This window comes from Pituophis catenifer, unplaced genomic scaffold (genome assembly GCF_029215685.1).
Source record: "Pituophis catenifer annectens isolate HBS135680 unplaced genomic scaffold, rPitCat1.0.hap2 SCAF_3, whole genome shotgun sequence".
NCBI lineage: Eukaryota > Metazoa > Chordata > Lepidosauria > Squamata > Colubridae > Pituophis > Pituophis catenifer.
In genome coordinates, this window is record NW_027256883.1 from 26,276,266 (window position 1) to 26,296,995 (window position 20,730).

The window sequence follows — 20,730 nt, forward strand, 5'->3', positions numbered from 1 at the left end:
AAGATGCATTGAAGAGCAAGACTAAATTTGAAGAATAGCAGAAAGGATGAAATCATGGAGCTCATCTTCAAAGATCTGAATCCTGTTTACTGTTCTGATTTTTCCACCCGAGACCCTGACCTACGAGGAGGGCATTGAATCATATCCTGACAAATGATTTCAGGAGTGCTTAGGGCAACCATTTAGATATTAGCCAGCAGTGTGCAGCAGCTGCCAAAAAAGCCAACACAGTTCTGGGCTGCATAAACAGAGGGATAGAATCAAGATCACATGAAGTGTTAATATCACTTTATAATGCCTTGGTAAGGCCACACTTGGAATACTGCATTCAGTTTTAGTCACCACGATGTAAAAAAGATGTGAAGACTCTAGAAAGAATGCAGAGAAGAGCAACAAAGATGATTAGGGGACTGGAGGCTAAAACATATGAAGAATGGTTGCAGGAACTGGGTATGTCTAGTTTAATGAAAAGAAAGACTAGGGGAGACATGAAAGCAGTATTCCAATATCTCAGGGGCGGCCACAAAGAAGAGGGAGTCAAACTATTCTCCAAAGCACCTGAGGGTAGAACAAGAAGCAATGGGTGGAAACTAATCAAGGAGAGAAGCAACTTAGAACTAAGGAGAAATTTCCTGACAGTTAGAACAATTAATCAGTGGAACAACTTGCCTGCAGAAGTTGTGAATGCTCCAACACTAGAAATTTTTTAGAAGATGTTGCATAACCATTTGTCTGAAGTAGTGTAGGATTTCCTGGCTGGGCAGGGGGTTGGACTAGAAGACCTCCAAGACCTCCAGATCGAGCGCACCGGTAGCGGTGGCAGCGGGAGGCTCCGCCCACCTCCTGGCACAGAAGCATTGCGCGCAAGCGCACACGCACCCACGAGCAAACCAGTAGTGACGGGTTTTAAAACCCGCCCCTGACTTGCATCCTGGACTGGAATGCTCTGCTTGCAGTCACCCATACTATAGTCATTTCCTAATCGGATTTTCCAATGCACTCAATATGTGAGGCTGCCTTTGAAGCACACTCAGAAACTTCAACTGGTGTAGAATGCAGTGGAGTACACAGTTTTGGGGGCGCCAAAAGTCACCATGCAATATTACTACTGTGTGAGTTGCATTGGCTTCCGGTATGCTTCCAGGTGCAATTCAAGGCATTGGTTATCATCGTTAAAACTTGACATGGCTTCAGACTATCTAACTCCCAGGATTTCCACTAGATTCAACAGCTGGGCATGCTCCAGGTGCCTTCTCACAAACAGTGCCACCTTTTACAACCAAGGTGGTATGCCTTCTTTGTCACACTGTCTGTCCTATGAAACACTGTCAGTCCCCCCATGTTCTTGGCCTTCTGGAAACTGTTAAAACCTGGCTTTCCCCCCTTGCGTTAGGGCCAGAAGATTAGGGCAGCCAGTTACATGTTGCTTTGGTTTATAGTATTGTTATGCAGTGCCTTGGATGGTTTTTATTTATTTATTTATTTATTTATTTATTTATTTTTATTATTATTATTATTATTATTATTATTATTATTATTATTATTATTATTATTATTATTATTATTTTGATACAATTGCCAGATCTCATTTGGCTGCCAATCCTTTGAATGGTTCATTAGTTTTCAACTTTGACAGAAAATTAGTTCTTTTGGTCTATTTGGTTTCAGAAAAGGAATCACTTTTTTTCAGCAACTCTGGTCAAAAAGCCAATTATAAATCATGCACATGCACAGGAACAATCTGTGGAGTAATATCCCATCATTAAAGAGGAGCATGATTCTCATTAACAGGTGGTTGATAAATGCTGGGGCTATCATAGTCGTCAGACAAGGAGGAAAGGGGCCATCACTGGAGAATGATAGTCACGATTACCTTTATTATTTTATTGTGTTACTTCACACAGATGTTCAGACTGGATTTGGCATTTTTCTCCATCTATGAAGTCCTTCCCAAGGACTTGGAATAGGCAGATGTTGAGGTTTTGTGGTGTTAAAGGTATTATTTCAGGATGTAAGCTGTTCTGAGTAAAGATGCCTTTTGCAACTAACTGATGGTGAATTTGTCAATGCCGATGGTGTTCAAATGGTGTTCCAGTTGTTTTTGGGATTGTACCAAAGGCACCTATGACTATTGGTATTTCTGATTCTAGATGTTGTTCTTCCCAGAATTTGTTTCAAGAATCCTTTTCTTGTTGGATTATTTCTTTGTTTCAAATCAATGTATCTTTGCAACGAGTAAACACCTTTCCTTCCAGTAGTCCTGTGGCTGCTGGCTGTGGTTTCTCAGCCAATAATCCTGAGTCTTGTAACCCATTTTTCAGTAGATATCTAGGAACTCCGACCCATAGCACGGTCCTTGTTGATCTGGGCAACTACCGAGTTGGTATGGGTTTCATCTACTGTAACTTGAATAGGAGGAAGGATTGGAGTGGTCAGCAGGGTACATTCTGGCATGTACACATTGAGCTAAGGGATTTGGTGCCAAGGTCAACTGGTCAAACTGGACCACTACTTGACTGTGATGCAGACCCAAGGTTCTCATTTTTTTTCCCCTGACTACATATTGTAATGGACTGAAGATCACTAATTTTTCTACAGGAGGCAACCATTGATAGCTATGCTTTATTACTGCAATGCACCATTTTGGTCTCAGGCCCTTTCCTTGTGACCTCATCTACTCTCTCTGGAAGAGAGTCCTTTCATGCAAAAGTTTTTCCAATTAGTTATCGTGCCTGAAAACCATTGACAAATTTACATTCCAGTAATTTTTCTAATGCTTTTAAAAGGCAACACAAGCCTGATTTATCTATTTTGATGTAAAAAAAGAATTTAAGCACTGATTAGAATCTCAACAATTAGGTTATTTTCAGGAAAATAATGGGTATTTTCTTCCTTGGGATGTCTATCATGAATTTTATAAGGTCATGTGTTCATATCTGGCTGGTAAAATGAAGGATTCATAATCAGTGCTTGGAGTTTATGTAGAGATGACAATGTTTCTGCTAAGCAGCCACTCTCTACCATTTATCTGTATCTTTTAAACACCATGGGTTTATTATTTTTTCTCCATTTAATTTTATTTCCAGTCTGGCCTGGTGGTGACAGTAGAACATAGCATAAAGAGAATAACTAAAACATTGAGGAAAGCTAAATCCACATGATCATTACAAGCAAATTCATCAAAGCGCAATATCTGAAATTCTTCCACTAGCATAACTAACAGCCCAAATGTAATATAACAAATCAACACATGTGAGGCAACTTTTGATAGTGCTCTTGAGCTTGCTTTTATGGTTTTGTTTTTTTAAATTCATTGTAACCCAGATGAGATTCAAGCTGTATTCAATCAAGACCAGAGTCAGCATATTGTGATTGTGTTCTTTCAAATTCTGTCCACCTTGTCTGTCCAGTGCAAAAATTGAAGTAGAATCCTAGAATCAATGTCCAAGGCAGAGGTATCAAACTCAAGGCCTGCGGGCCAGATCCGGCCTGCGAGCTGCTTAGACCTGGCCCGTGGGACCACTCTGGAAACAGCAAAGGACCAGCCTGCAGTGCTTCTGCCAGTGAAAACAGAGCTTGGGAGGGCTGCATGCTCCCCCCTGGGCTCCATTTTCGCTGGCAGAGGGCTAGCAAACAAACTAAAAACAAAACAAAAGGAGAAATGTTTTCCTTTTTGCATTTGAGCATGAAAGAAGGGACAGGAAAGGAGAAAGGCAAAGAAAAAGAAGGGAAGATAGGAAGAGAACAAGGAAGGAAAAATAAGAGGGGAAGGAAGAAGAAAGGAGAATGAAGAGGGAAAGAATAAGTAGAAAAGGAAGGAAGGAAGGAAGGAAGGAAGGAAGGAAGGAAGGAAGGAAGGAAGGAAGGAAGGAGATTATAATGAGAGTGAGGGAGGGTCTAAGGAAAGGGTGCCCCCGACACAAGTGATGTTGAGCTGGCCACGCCCACCCTGGCCATACTGACCCTGGACACATCCACCCCAGCCCCCAAGGTCAAACACAACCCTGATGCAGCCCTCAATGAAATCGAGTTTGACACCCCTGATCTAAGGCATATATCAAAATTTCATGGGATTGCAAGCTTTCCTCAGAATTCTATTTGATCATCAGGAGACTAACCTCAGTCTAAAACAAGAACTGTATCTTGTCTAGTTACCCCTGTTGTGTTCTAAATTGGAATGTGCACACTCAGTCGTGGTAGCATGGTAGTTCATCTGTAAAAGTTAAAAAACAAAAAAAAAACCCCAACAACTAGGGTTGTCTGTTCATTTCATAATTGCTGAAAAATAAGAGGAGAATAATTCACACTGAGTGGGCGAATGTGAGAACATTTCTCTAAAATTAAAGAAATTAACATAAACCTCTCCTGCTGTCTAACACACAAATCCACCCCCACCCCACAAATAAACCATTTGTGTTACCTTTGCTGAAAACCATAGACTGGAAACCATTAGATGCTACTTTACAAATGAATTTTCATCAAAATCCTCTAAATTTTGCTCTTTCTGTGACTAGGACTGTTCAAATAATGTAGCCATATAGGTGTGGCCTGACTAAGAATGCTTATTTCTGGCAGAGATCCATATAAGTAGGACATCAGTTGAATTAGTATGTGTAGAAACTCTTTCCTGAGCTATCATTCAATGGTAATGATAAATATCTCTTGTTGAGTAGAAATTTCAGCATTGGAAGACTTAAAATTTTAGGACAGAAATTAGATAGGAAGCTAATTAGGACAATCAACTTCCTTATTTTCTCATTGCTTCAGCCATTCTGTTTCTTTCATAAATAATCTCTTTTAAAAAGTTGAAATAACTGCATAATATTTTCGTTGGTTACCTCTAAGAGCTATTTGAGTACAAACATCCAATGTCAGTGCAAGTTTTATACTCTTGAGTCTGTAATGGCTGATCTTCTGTTTTAATGCTGGTTTATTTTAGTTTGGCAGAAAGGGGATGTTTTTGCAAAGGATAACTTTTGAGTCTAATTTAATTATTTTATAATTTTTACCTCCCATTATCCAACATTTTACTTGGACAATTTCAGATATAAATATTTTTGAATGAAGGAATCAAAATGTTAAAAAGTAATGTTAAGGAAATCATTGGTGAGAGGCTACACATAAATATTTCGTCTTAATAATAACCATCATGTGGAGAGATGTAAGGCAGCTCCTTTATATTAATGATGTAGTTTTTATGTTGCTTATTCTGGATTTTACTCTATATCGAATCAGTGCATACAAAGCCAATATTCAAACGCTACATATAAATAAACATGCATTTGTTCTGAAAGCTTATTTTTAAGGATGTAAGAAGCTGTCTTAACCCTCCATGGAAAATATTGCATTCACTTTCTTTTGGAGTTGACTTATGTGGCTAGGATTGAGTTTCTAACAGATTCTTCATTTCTTCAATTCTTATATGAATGATTTATGATGTAACTTTCCTTGAACTCTGAGCATGGAGTGAATTTATTGTTTAAATAATCAACACGTATTCATGACAAGAAGAAATGACAATGAAATCCAGAGAGACCCCTGGGGTATATGTTTCATAGAAATAAATAAGTAGGATATGGAAAACAATGGTCTACATATTTACAGTATAAATCTTTTTGTTTAAACTTTTAGTCATTGAGTCGAGTCATCTTCCATTGTATTCTCTTTCCATATTTTCCATTTCACTCTTCCCAAACAAGAAATTCAGTTTTCTTTAGCCAATGAAATCTTGATTTCACTATTTTGTGATTTTCCTCTTATATTTTTCTTCTAAAGCCTATTTCTATTTCTGTGCACTTTGGGTTTATCAAGATTTCCAATGTCTGTTTCTCTTTATGTGGATGCTACAGTTTTGATTACGTAAGAATAATTATTTGGAGAACTAATTTGTTATTGCTGTTTATAGGATTAGTACTCTAAATTGAGATAATAATTAAAATCTCTTTTGAGCCAAATTTGATTCTTGATGACTTCAAGGACATGTCCATGCATTTTTCTTGGCAACGGTATGGAAGTGGTTTGCTGTGAATGAATCGATAGAAGGATGGATGGATGGATGGGGTGGGTGGATGGTTGGATGCATGGACAGACAGATAGACTGACTGACTGATTTCCCAATGTAGCCTACATTCTTGGAATTCCTTGGTGGTGCTCAATCCAAATATTAACTAGGACTAATTCTGTTTGGCTTCTGAGCCCAAACAAAGTCAATCAAAAGCTACCACCTACTGAGACCTTTCAGGGTGTTCTTCATATGACTGTACACTACATAGACATTTCCAGATAAATTGTTCCCCCATATTTTTTAAAATAGCTTTTTTGTATTTAGAGTAATAATGTCACTTAAAACAAGTACTTAATTTGATTTCTATTAAGCCTTTTCATTTCTTTGATTTATATTTGTCTTAACATTGTGATATATTAAAGAAAAGACAATGTATTCCAGAGAGAGAGAACCACTGTGTGTATAATGAAAGGAATGCATGTGGTTATTTTGCTATAAGTACATATAGTAAATTGCAAACTGAATTGGAAAAGGAAAACATATGTGGGAATTGGCCCTGGGAAAAAAAATGTTGTTTAGAGGTAGAAAAATGAAAGACAGTTACGAGACATATATATAGCAAAGGCAGTTTATATAAAAAATACAATGTATTATTCTGTAGATAGAAATTAAGCTGCTAGAAAATAATACAGGTATTCTGAATTGTGTTTGAGTAGGATAGATCTAACTTTTTGACATTGTATGGCTAATCATATATAACTAAGCTCCTTATTTAACTCAAGAAGGATTAATGCTTGATTTGATTATACAGTTCGAGTTTAAAAATTGAAATTTGAAGAAACGTTATGATTTTATTAAATGATTTAATCCATATCTACTTTCCTAGATTCAGGATTTTAAAAGCCTGAATGCTGCTCTGATTTTTTGGGAGTGGGGGATGGGGAAGGGGGTGTGAGGAAGGGGCGTGGGGAAGGGGGAGAGCTGGATTTATTGTCTCCAGATTTTGCTTTTATAAATTACATAAAGATGCAAAACCCGAGCAGAATCTACATCTGGTAGTTGCTTTAGGCCCATCTCTTAATACATTTTATATTATAGAGAAATATATAGAGGCAATATAGAATAAAACATTCTTCTTTTACTGAGGTAAAAAAGAAATCACCAAATAAATGAAGCCTGATATTCTATTATATATACTGTGACTTTAATATGAACTTTTCAAGTATTTATAGGCAACCATTTAAAACATATTTTCCATGTTATGGACTGTATCATACAATAATTGTTGGGAGTATTATCCTATACAAGGCCATTTGAAAGTTTTAGTGTTCCAGAAAAAAAACTGGAAAGCATAAACAGAATGGGAATTGAATTTATAATAGAGAGCTCTCACAATTAAGAAAAGGGAAAAGTTAAAATTATTGGCACTCAGTAGTCAACTAATGGCAAATGATGTGCTTTTTCATTGAGTTGCAATCCATCAGACCAAGTCCATCTCATCCAGCATACTGTTCTATTGGACCTCTAAAATCAGTGAAGAGCTTTGACCTTTAGGATCTGATCTGAATGACAAGTAACATCACAAGGATCATAGTGTCATCACACAAATGTCATGAATGATATAATTTATGTCAGATGTGACAGCTCACAAATTTACTGTTCGATCATTATGATTGGCCTCATAGAACTTCCCTCAACCTGGGGCTCTTTAGATGTAGGCTTGTCCTACCGTTCTCAGAATTCCTAGTTTGCCAACCTTTGTCCATGCTGCCTTAGAATTGCAAAATGCAATTCCACACATTGAGAAGACACCATCTTGGAGAAGAACTTAAATTTCTGTTTGATCTGCAGTTTCAGCCTAGGGATAAGATAAATCAGATAGCAATACAGAAGTGGAAAACCTTCCTGTCCTAGAAATAATCAGTTACACCTTTTAACTCTTAAATTTTATACACAAAAATATTTCTGAATTTCCTTTCTTCCTTGTTCCGCTAATGCCATGGTGACTCACAGCCTGGACTTTACTTATACAATTTGCTCCTCGAAACACAGAATTATAATTTAATTATTTAATTTAATTTAATTTAATATTTAAATTTATATACCGCCCTTCTCCCGAAGGACTTAGGGCGGTGAACAGCCATAGGTAAAAAACATAGAATACAAAATTTAAAAACAATTTAAAAATATATTAAGCAATTTGGCCCGACAGTTAAAATCCCCCATTTAAAAATCAAATTTAAAATTACACCATTGGAGAGTTAGGCCAGCCCGGCTTGATGAAATAAAAATTTTTTAATAAAGCAAATGTTACAGATCCTTCACACAGATATAAATGGCATATTTGCTTATGACTTTCCCAGATGGAGCTTTTTATTTTGTTTTGTTGTTTAGCAAACACACTACCTGCAGTCACACAAATTTTTAGTTGCTGCCTCTGAAGCCTCTTAAAATAGTGGTCAAATTATAATTTTTGGTATGACAGCACAGGACAATTATTAGATGCATAGGAGTAATTCTATTAGCTGTACTTAGTTAATTTAAATTTCATGAAATGAAACAGAAGAGAAATCAAATGTAAGTATTGCTTTGGTCCTGTCTACCTCACTCTCCTGCTAGCAAAAGAAGTAACTCTCAGAGGTTGTGTATACACTGTTTGGCCCAAAAATTTTCTACCAAAGTACTGACAAAGTATTGACCCTCCAGGAGAAAATGACGTGATTCATATGTTTAGCTGTTGCTTGGTCACTCCTTTTGTACATGCAAGGCTTGGTTCTTGATGCTGAGCTTGCTGTCTTGTTTGATTTTCCCAGATCAGTTTTTGCATTGATCTGAGATCAGAACTGCCTGGCTGTTTCTATTTGATGCTTCAAAGCTTGTCTTGATTTTGGGAAGCAAATTAAGTATGAGCCGTGCTAGGTATATTGAGCTTAAAGAAAAGAAGGCTCAGGGGAAACATGATAGCAGTCTACTAATACTTTAAAGGGCTGTGACAACGGGAAAAAATGTAGATTTATACTCCATAATGCCCCAAGATAGGATAAGAACCAACAGATGGAAACTTTACAGAGAGAGATACAAACTCAAAATAAGAAAGGATTTCCTGACTGTGAGAGCTGTTAAGCAGAGAAAACAACCTACTTCCTGGAGTCATGGGTGCTTCCATCACTGAAGATTTTCAAACAGATGTTGATCAGCCATTTGATTGGGATGGACTCAGGATTCCTCCCTTGTACAGGAGTTATAGTAGAAGACATCCAAGTTATCTTTCAAACCTCCATAGCTATGGTTTCATAATTCTATCCTTCAGAGGGACACAGTAAAGGCATTTTTTTCAATATTTCTCCTGGAACTGCAGAATGATTTGGTGGGAAATCAAGTCTTGTCTTGTCTATTAACTTCGGGAATTCTTCCAGCCTCCTTTAGGCAAGGCGTAGTGGCCTCTTTTTAACATGCCTCCATCCTTCATTCCAAGGGGTAGTTTTGTATTTCCCCTCATGTTGCTGCTGCTATTGTTTTAGTCCCTTCCTTGTCTCCCTCCCTTCCCCACCCCCCCAGCAAAAGCAAATATAGCAAGGAAAAAAAGCAGTGGAAGGATGCCAGCTACTCCCCCTCTTTGCATCTTCTCATTGGCCAGCTGGAGGAAATCCTGGCTGGGACACCAGTGTAACAACCCAAGATTAGTGCCAGGATTGTGACTGTGAGGAGGTTTTTCTTAATCTCTGTTTTAGAGTCCTGGGACAGTTAGTGGGAAATAGCTTGGATTGCTTGTTAAAAATCTATTTGCTCCAACTTTAATACGTCTGTTCCCAAGAGAGCTGTTATCCTGGACCCCATCTAAGTTAGAAGACTATTCATTAATTTGAAAAAGAGGGCTTCCTAAATGATTGCACCCATATTATGGAACATCTTGACCCACAAAGTTAGCTGGTGTCGTCCCTGGCTGTTTTTCATGTTGCTGGATATGAATATTGTTTTTCCAAACAAGCATTTGTTATATCTGGTAGAAAATATTTGTTATGTTTTGGTTTTAAATATTGACTCTGTGTGCTGTTCTTGGTTGTTTTGTTAAATTGTTTTTATGTAATTGTAAACAGGCCTCTGGGGTGTTTTTATTCAAAAGGATATAGATGCCTTATTAAATAATGGTGCTGTGTAATGTTTCAGATCCAATTCTCCAAAACGCTTTGTAGCTGACAGGAGGATAACTGTTGTGCTGGTCTGCATCTCTTTAAAGAAACTCCACAGCCTTAATAAATACAATACTGTAAAATCACCATATTTTTATTCATCACAGTATGTAGTCCCTGAAAGTATTCACATTCTGATATTGTGGAAATTAAAAAAAAAAAAAAGCAACATAGTATTTCCTCTTTTTTCTAAAGTTCCATTTATTTCACATAAAAATAAAATAAAATAGTTTCCACCAGGGATGTGTGAAGTTTGATTTGGGAAATCAATTCAGACAACTCTTTGAATTGACAGATTACATTGTTGAATCACGTCAATAATCTCAGCCACATCAGTTATTCCGATTGAATCAGAACTAATCTATCCACCATTAGTTCCTATCCAAACTAAATTAAATTTGACTTGTCCAGAGTTTAGAACATTTATGGTCCAAGCATTTTATAGACTAGAGTAAGAGATAAAAATTAATTTCGGCATATAGGACTAAAACCAGCTTTTATATAGCAATTTGTTCAAATCAGTTACTTTCTTTGGCAATTTCTTTAAAAAAACCAAACACCTGGAGCCTGGTAATTTCAATGTACTCTTCAAAGTTCCATGACATTTTTTCACACTTAAAACTGACAGAAGTTGAACTACATTGGGTCATCATTTGCGATCGAGTTCTCAAATGTTGTTTCATAGGGATGAAATAGGAAAAGATAATTGATTCAGGAATGCAGCCAACAAGTGTCTCCAATAGTTCTGGTAATGTTGCTGAAGATCTTATTAGGGAAATGACTGATTGGGGTTTTCAGCTGTTAGGCAATTGCTTGCTAAGAGTGATGTTGTTTTAGATAATGTGTACATGGGAAGAGAAATTACAGACTTGAGGAGGACAAGCTAAGAACATTTTGTGGTGCAGGTTGTTTTCTCTGATGTAGCAGCCCTGGGCTCAACCTGGATAGCTATAAATAAATGTCAGTATTTTAAAACATTGGTAGGACTGATCTTCTTCCAAAGGAAACAAGGCCAGCATAACTTTACCCTGGAACTTCTTACCAATCAAAAATAAGCATAATAAGGTACATTGATGACTTAGACTTGCGGTCTAGATGCTCTGAAGGTGCTGCAGGATGAAATGGCAGAGAACTATGACGTTAAAGTGGATTTTACTACTAGACCACACACAGTGGCATTTTTTTAAAACCGCTTCTGTGTTTTTTTTTTTTAAAGAAACTTTCTAAGTAACTATAATATCTGACAGATTTTAATCTAGCCTGCCCTATGCTACTGCTCCTTCTTTATACAAGACTTTCTTATATTCATTCAGTTCAGAACAGTATACTAAGACCTACTACTGCAGGACTTTGCTTTATGTATAGCGTATAATGCATCGAAGTGTCTTTGTTTAAAAATCACTGTGTCTGCCACAATACGTAACATGTACTTATCTGGATCTTGTTCACAAATACCCATAAAGCAGTTTGTGCATGAACCAGTCTTAGGATCAAGGAAAAATATATATTCTTTTGTTTGAGGGGAAAAAAATAAAGTAGAAATTGTCAGAAAAAATAAATAGGGAAGAAAGGAGAAACTACATTTTGCAGTTATTAGTTACAGTACACAATAAAAAAACTTAAGTTAATTCAAATAATATTACAACAATATTTTTGATCTTTCATTTTAACAGAACTTTATTGTACTTGATAATTGTTGAGCCATTTCTCTCTTCTTCTTTTTTTAATCTAACATAGCTCCTTTATGCCAATTATATTGCTCCTTCTGCTGTAATGGATATTGGAATAGAACAGACTACAAAAAATGAGATTTACAAAAGAATTGATCCGCCATTTGAAGATCTTTTTGACCCAGCAGAAGAATATATCCTCTCCCTTCTTTTGGTTCCATGGATGAAGATGATAGAGGAAGACCGAGAAACGTATGGGAAGGTAATCTATGAACATATGAAGCCTGTCTTTTTATATATATATATATATACCATATTTATCGGAGTATAAGACCCACTTTTCCCCACCTAAAAGAGGGTGGAAATGTTGGTGCGTCTTATACACCGAATACAGCCTCCCAAACCCCCATCCTGCTCATCCCATTTTTGTGACAAATGGGCCCGTTTTTTGCAAAAACAGGGTACGCAGAGAGTTTGGGAGGCCTGCAGAGTGCTCCTGGGGACTGGGGAGGGGCAAAAACGCCCCTGTTTTTGCGAAAAAGGGCCTGTTTTTTGCAAAAACGGGGGCGTTTTTGCCCTCCCAGGTCCCCAGGAGCACTCTGCAGGCCTCCCAAACCCTCTGCATGCCCTGTTTTTTGCAAAAACGGGCGAAAAATGACCCTGTTTTTGCAAAAAATGGGGCACACAGAGGGTTTGGGAGGCCTGCAGAGTGCCCCTGGGGGCCGGGGAGGACAAAAACGTTTTTTCCTTACTTACCTCTTCAAAATCTTAGTGCGTCTTATACACCAGTGTGTCTTATAGTCCAAAAAATACAGTATATACTTTTTTATTTTTAAATATACATAGTTATTAAATACATGAACAGTGTGGCATCTGGGTATCGTTAGTTTTGATACATAATAATAGTGGTAATATTGATAATACTAGTTACATTAATAATACTCACATAATTATAATATTATAAATATTAAGATTGAAGCTATTAACATGTTAGTATTTGCTCCACCATGTATATAATCCTTCCATATGAAGCCTGTCTTAATCTTCCTAACTATGACCTAACCTCCGTTTCAGCATCTCCTTTGTTTGACTTTACTCCATTCCTACCATCATTAGGGAAACAGTCCGCATTTTTCATTCTCCCATATTCTTCCCAAATTCTTTGCTGAAATGTAAAAAGACTGCCGTCGGCAATTTTTAACTGAAGGTTTATTGCTATGCCAATTAAACAAAACAAAGTGATACAGGGTCATTTATAGGCACATAGTTCTGCAAAACAAAACAATATTACCAGCTACCTTTATACTCTTCAGCTTGTATTTCGAATAAAGTATTTAGGATGCTTTTTCCCAACAGCAGTTCAAAGGAGGTGATATTAGCAATTACTTCTTCCTTTTTGGCAGCAAGAATAGCAGTTTCAAAGACAAAAATTATTTTTCAATTACTTAATTACAACCATTTGAATGTTAAATTTTGGTAAATGTTGCAGAATGTTCCCGTTTAGAGATCAGTCATCCTTTCTGTCCAAGTTAATAATCTATTCTCCTATTTTTCTTTTCCAATTCTATGGCTGTTGAGCATAATGCTTTGTTTTGAATTTTTTCTCGTTACGTTTTTAGTTTTAGTTAAGTTTTTCCTCCTTAAGCTTGTAGGATTTCCTTTGTAATTGAACAGACCTTAGCATTTTCCCCAACATGCTGCTACCGATGCTATATTTTGGTGCTCCCATTTTATTTGTTTATTACTTATCAACATTATTTGCAATTCAAATTTCTGGATTCGAATCCTACCAAGGTAGCTTACAAATTATACAAAAACTTGTTAATGTTCCAGTAAAGATTATTTGCCTGTAGTCCCAATAAGCACTATCCATTCCCTATCAGAAGAAGCAACGTTCTTTTTGGTGCTTTTAGCATATTTTTTATAACAAAGAAATTAATAAGTGCACTTGTTAGTCCATATTGAATAACCTGGTGAGTTTAGGTTGAATTTTGTTTTTCATGCAAAACAAAAAAACAAAACAAATCAAACATATCAATTAGCATGCACACACCACTAGTGACTTTGCCACAGTTTTCTTTGAAAACGAGAGGATATTTCTCCCTAAGTGAGATTCTGTGGTGGAATGTAGTCTGGATTCCAGGAGGGAGGGGCTGCATCCAAGAGGGCAAAGTATGGAATGTTTTGTCTGGAGAAATTTGGTAAAACAGCTGCTCCTTAACAATTCCCAGAATATATCTACAGTGATGCAACTAGTTACTTTAATATGTCAAGATTTCTGTCTATACCGTGTTTCCCCAAAAATACGACCTATGCCAAAAACAAGCCCTAGCCTGATTTTTATGCCTAATATAAACCCTACCCCAAAAACAAGCCCTAGTTAAGCTCCCTCACCATCTGGTTGTACGAATGGGGCAAGGTGCATGTATAAAAATCAAGCTAAGGGGGGTGGAGCTGCCTCACACGCCCCGCAGACGCTTACCTTAGGACTGCCACAGCCAGGCCTCCAATGGCCCAACACCTGTCGCACTGCTGGCTGACTTCTGCTCCTGCTTGTGGCCGCTCATGGTTGGACACCACATGACGCATTGCGCTAGTGCTCCGTTTGTGGCAGGATGCTGTATGGCATGTAGTACCTGTGCTGCCACTCACACATGCAACGATATAACACACCACATGGCCTGCTGCCATGAGTGGCGACACCAGTGTGATGAGCCATGGGCCATCTGGCCACAAGCGGCTGTGAGCAGCCACAGAAGAAGTCAGGCAGCAGCGCGACAGGTGTCGGGGTGTGGGAGGCCTGGCTGTGGTGGTCCTAAGGTAAGTGGATAAGACATCCCCCGAAAATAAGACTTGGTGCTTATTTTGGGGCCCAAAAGAAAATAAGACCAGGTCTTATTTTCGGGGATACACAGTGTTAGCCCTGGAGCCATTTTCCCTCTTGGCACTTCAGGGCTGCCACAGCGAACAAAGTTGAGCTGTGGGAATGGGAGGGGGGAGGAAGAGATAACTGGGGAATTTTAGCCATAATAAAATTCTTTCTCCTGAGAACCAAGAGTTTTCCCATCAGGTGCAAGGAGTTGGGGTCTGAGACAGAGTGACCCGTGGACTGTGACTTGATTGGACCATGTGATGGACTGCCTGGGCAGGGGAGGAAAAACTTTACTTTGAATTAGGGGAAAACCTGAGGAAGGTTCAGAGTTGGGTTTCCCCAGATGTGCCAATATGATGTGCCTAATAAATCTATTCTTTGAGGAACTCACCTGTCTTGGAATTTTGATTCTGTTGGGCCCGTTACTTGGAACCCTGACACACGGTAGATAAGGAACAATAAAGGAAACTTCCCAGAAGCAACTCCACAAGTCTTTCTTGATTCTGGAGGGGCCAAATGGATGCACACAATATTTGTGGCTTTAGCTGTTTCAGCAAATATTCTCCTTCAATCATCTGGTTTGAAGGAAATGCAACATGCAGAGATATGTTTCCTCAACATCTGTCTTGTTCCTGGCAAGTGTGGTTCTTTTCTACCCACTGTCATTGGCAGCTTTCCTCTCCTACCCCTTCATCTTTCTTTCTGCAATGTGTCCTGGGTGGATGACAGAAGTTATTATTTTATTAGGTGGAGCTGGTGGAAGAAATTCGACAGCTGGACTCGGTGTACTTTAAAAAGCTGAAGGCTTTGCATGCAGAGGGCATTTCCAAGAAGGATGAGGTAAAGGCAAGCACCTATTAACAAAAACAACATCCTTATTCTTGCCTCATATTGAGCGCTTAACCCTGTGTGCTTCTCTGTGGCAGCAAATCTGTCTCTTGAGAAACCTATGAAGTTTTTACACAGTGCAGTTCTACGTTAAAAACATTCAATCTGCAAACATTTACTCCATACCAGCCAATTGCTGCATGGCTTTAATATTATAGTGTGTCATGAGAAAAGGCTTGCTGTGCAAATGAACAATATTCATCCTATTAATACTACTAATCAGCAGTGGTTTTTGGATTATGTTACTACTGGTTCTCCACGGGCATGTTCGCTTCGTGCACATGCACGGTTTGTACGTGCGCCTGCCTTTCATGCATGCGCCCGGCCTAAAAAAAGTGCCTAAATAGGATAGCATAGAGCCGGGGGGGGGCAGGGGCAGGCCCACCTGCGATTTCCGCTACTGGTTCGAGCGAACTGGTCAGAACCAGTTGGATACCACCTCTGCTATTAATGCTGTTACTACTAATTGATAAGATAGAGGGAAGAATATGGGACAATAAACATACAACTTCAATACAGGGGGAATTTTATCTGATTATCAAATGCAAATGAGTATTGTTTTCTTTCTATGAGCTTGGGGGAATTAATATTAATTATAAGCAGTTGGCGACTCACCCCAAAAGCAAAATCCTCCACCTTTATATTAAAAGTACTGTGAGAAATGAATTGTAGATCTCACTAGATTTTATTCTCATCTTAGTTGTATAGCCAAAATGCTACATTCATTGCTCTTTCTCACAGATACACTGATATAGCATCAACCAGTGAATAATATTTCATACAATAGGCCATAAAACACATGCTGGGGATATTCCTGAATAGTAGTATAGTATAATAGTATTTTTATCATAAAAAGACATAGCTTTCTCCTTTCTCTAGCAATAAGGAAATAGTTATACTGTTAAATCATATCCTAAGGCAGACTTCTGGAAATTCTCAATGTGTTGAACTTCAACCCTCATAATTCCCAGCAAATGTAACCAAAGAAGTCCATTGGTGGGAGGGCAATGGAATAGAACATACCAGTCTCCTTTAACAAAAGTGCTTTGAAAGCATGATGTTACAAAATGGCCCATTTTCAAAGCAACAATTTGGCTCTGAAATAGTGCTATAGACAACATATGTGCAATATGCAGATCATCTTCTAGAAGTCATGTCCCCATTTTCTGCCTATATCTGCTATGGTGTCCTGGATTCGTATATTGTGTTGAGAGAAACAATACATTATCTTCTCTTGAGCCTTTAAAATGCCAGCAATTATCATGGTGCCAGTGTTATATTAGGAAAGATGATGTTACAAAAAAGGAATAGATGACCTTTTTGTTCTTTTCTCTTATATAGATGTCCACACAACCCTAGTTTTTGTAGTCAGCTGTCACTCCTACATAAAGCCATTTATTAGTGACAAGAGATGATACAGATATTATCTTTAATCAAATATGCACCCAGTCATAGATCTGGATGGGCAGAGGTGTCCTTTAATCTTTGATCCTGAAATACAATGAAACTGCATAAAACAAAGAAGAAATACATATCTTCGTGGGCTAGGAAACCAGGAAATACGAGCATTATCCTGTACAACTTTTTCCTTAGGCTTTGGCAGTTGAAGAAGTTCTCCGGAAGTCTGAGTCTATTCAACTTGTAGATTCTGTTGAACAAGACTATCCTGAGGGTTTCAAATCATACTCCATTATGAAATTGCTTAACAACAGGATAGATTTGGAACAATTCCGTATCTTTCTTGAGGAGCAATCAGCAAGGTATTTCTCCTGTTATCGAGTGGCCCTATTGTGAACTCCAATTTCCCTAGTAATGTTTATAATTTCTATATCTTACTTCATTGGTATGACAATGAAATAGCAAGACTCTTCACCGCTTGGTGGATTTTGAACAGCTAGTGTCTTTAAAGAATGAGATGTGTATGAATCAGTGGTGGGTTGCCCCCGGTTCGGACCGGTTCACAAGAACTGGTAGTAAAACCAGCGGGAGGCTCCGTCCACCACCCCGCATGTCATCATAGGTGATCTGCGCATGCGCAGAAGCTTGGCACACACGTGAGTGAAGCGAGCACACACGTGCAATCTCGTTGCAAACCAGTAGTAAAGGTAAGTAGAACCTACCCCTGGTCTGCATGCCAAGGATTCATATATACTTCACTCCAAATTTTATCTTTAAAAAAATGTTTTGGCTCCAGGCACATTTTGAACTTCCATTATATTCCAGTTTCTATTCTTGTCATTTCCATCCACTGATTAAGGATACGATATCCATATCTGCAGATATACTTTCTTCTAGTTCATTTGTCCAGTACCAAAGAATAAAGAGGAAAATAAGGCAAATTAGGTTAATGTATGAAATTTTATTATCTCACACATGCAGCATTCAATGCAAAATGTTTCTCTTTTAATGAGATTTTACATTTCTGGAAAGGTGTCATTTAGTGTGCTACAGGTGCAAAGCCTACTTAAGCCAGGAGGTTTGTTATAGCAATCTAGGTCAGTGTTTCTCAACCTTTTTTTGTTTTGAAGGGCCTCTGCAATAAGATCAATCTAGCAGTGATGTTTATTAGAGTGTAGAAATTGATTCTTGCACAATTTGAATTAGTGATTCACTTAGAAATAGCAATTTAATTCAATTTAACAATTCAAATCAGTTTGGGAAAAAAACCCACAATTAAACATAACATTTCAATTGTTTTTGACTTGGTTTTCCCAATCCTTTCTCGTCAGATCTGACCATTTGATTCCATTTTCTAAAGCAGTAGGAAAGTTGGCTCAATTTAGAGATATGCTGAACCAAATCTGTGAATCAAAGTTTCACAAAGCTGTAACATGTGTGCAATTAAGGCACATGACGTTTTATAGATTAGATAAAGTAGTTTCCAAGCTTAACTTACTTGGGCTGAAGTAAAGAGTTTTAAAACCTGAATTTAGTTGGAATAGTAAATGGAGCGTGTAAATGAGCCAATTATTTTCAAAGAAAGAAATCTCTGCTTTTTGTACTATGTACGAACCATGTCCTCTTTCCAGCATGCAGTGTAGAAACATAAAGGAAGCAAGACTTTTGGGTCTTATGGGCAATTGTAGTCCAGTGTACTCACTGCAGTTGTAGTAGCTACAAGCAAGTCAGTTTCCATTTAGGAAGCTATTAATATATCATTCTCTAACGTGGCACCTTCCAGATATGTTTGGCCATGCAGATTAGGAAATTCTTGGCTCTGGACTACAATACATGAAGGTGACAAGGTGGAAAGGTTGCTTTAATAAGACAACAGTTATTAAACGATACCAAAAGCTTTGTTAATTGCCATAGTAATAATTTTACATCTGTTGTTGCAATTAAATCAGTGTCAACTCAATTACATTTATTGCCCACAATATACAAGTGATTTGTTATTGGCTTCTTGCAGGGTATTTTGCAATTCCCCACTCTAACTTATAGTTCTCCTGGATTTTCCTCCTTGTCACTCATCCAAAAATCAGCTACCCCACTCCTACATTTTTAAGAGTTCAGCAAAAATCAGGAAAATGCTGTCCCTGCTGTTTTTTATTCTCTATAATTCCACTCCCCTCAATACGTGGCAGCAAAACAGCCAGTGGTAGACCTTACCCAGGTTTGGAAGCGAAACAGGAAACCCAGGTTAAATAGTTGGACCAGAGAGTTGAAAATCGTCCCTGTAGAAGTTGTGACAAATTTCTTCCACGTTATTGCCAAGGATACATAGATGCATCCACAGACACTAGAGGTCAACTTCCGTTTTATTTTTTATTTTATGTATTTGTTAGCTTTGTATACCCACCTTTCCTCCAAGAATTCCAGATAGTTTACATGGGGATTTCCTTTCATTTTATATAATACCATAAATTTGAAAACGTGGACAAGTTCGTAGAAGTTGCTGACATCACCAGTAATCCAGTAGTGGTTTTCACTTACCTTCACTACCAGGTCGGAACTGTGAGTGCATGTGCGTGCTTGCTTTGCTCATGTGTGGCGCTTCTGCACATGTGAAGAGTGTCTGTGATGACGTCCAGGTGGGTGGGCGGAGCCTCCGCCACCACCGCTACCAGTTTGCCCGAACTGGGGCGAACCAGTAGAAACCCACCACTTCAGTTATCTATCCTATTAGAGAGCTTGTGGAGGTTGCCAATTCACCTTTGTCAATCTTCATGGCTCCTGTAAGTATGTGGAAGAATTACTTGTTCTGAGTGGCAAAGTGCCTGCTGCATACAATTACTCAGTGCCGTTCTATCCATGTTTATTCAGATTATAGAATTTCATTTGGATGTATGCCTGAAGAATTATGAATAAGAATAGAACACACCATTAGGAGAATGGGGATTTCAGAGGATGGGGATGGGGTAATTTAAGGTGAGGATAGGAACAATTTGTTTGCTAGAGGCCTCCTGTACTTGTTTTCATCTTCAGACTAAAACAGTAAAAACACACACAAAAAAAGGGGGGGGAATCTGCCCTTTCTGGTGATGTCAGTAGATGGTAGATGCTGTAGTGGGTTTCAATTTTCTTTACTACAGGTTCACTATTGGGAGCGCATGGTTGCGCTTGCTTGCTAAGTGAGCGCATGGCACTTCTACAGATGCACAGAGCATTTTTGATGACGTCCAGGCGGGTGGGTGGAGCCTCCTGCCACTGCCACTACCGGTTTGCATGAACAGGGAGCAACCCACCACTGGGTAGATAGTGACCATCTCCTCCTATCTTGCCCATCCTTGGTGCGAAGTAATATTTATGATGCTGTGATAAAACAGTGGTGAGATTCAGCTGGTTCATACCACTTTGGCAGAATCAGTTGTTAAATTGCTGACTGGCCCCTCTCCTTCCTGCGCCTCCCCTTCCAGAAGTTCCCCCGCGGCCCATTTTTGCTCCCAGGATGCTCCACAGAGGCCTACTAGACCTAAAATGGAGCACGAGGGGGGCAGTGCCCCCGCAGCCTATTTTTGCTCCGGGGGGGGGTGCAGGAGGCCAAGTGCTGCCTGTCACACCCCTTGGCCACACGCACCATGGCCACACCCACCCAGCCAATCATTAGGGCAGAGAACCAATTGTTAAATTATTTGAATCCCATCACTGGATAAAAACATATTGTTT

General features: G+C 38.5%; 1 protein-coding gene across 1 annotated transcript in view; it reads left to right on the top strand.

Annotated features, from left to right (window-relative positions):
• The window catches only part of RGS22 (regulator of G protein signaling 22), an 86,149-nt gene that overhangs the window by 43,810 nt on the left and 21,609 nt on the right, over window positions 1-20,730 (top strand). Inside the window, exons 16-18 of the mRNA XM_070942092.1 lie at window positions 11,932-12,126; window positions 15,484-15,576; window positions 17,218-17,384. Of these exons, the coding sequence (XP_070798193.1) occupies window positions 11,932-12,126; window positions 15,484-15,576; window positions 17,218-17,384 (455 nt within the window). The remainder of the gene's footprint in view (window positions 1-11,931; window positions 12,127-15,483; window positions 15,577-17,217; window positions 17,385-20,730) is intronic.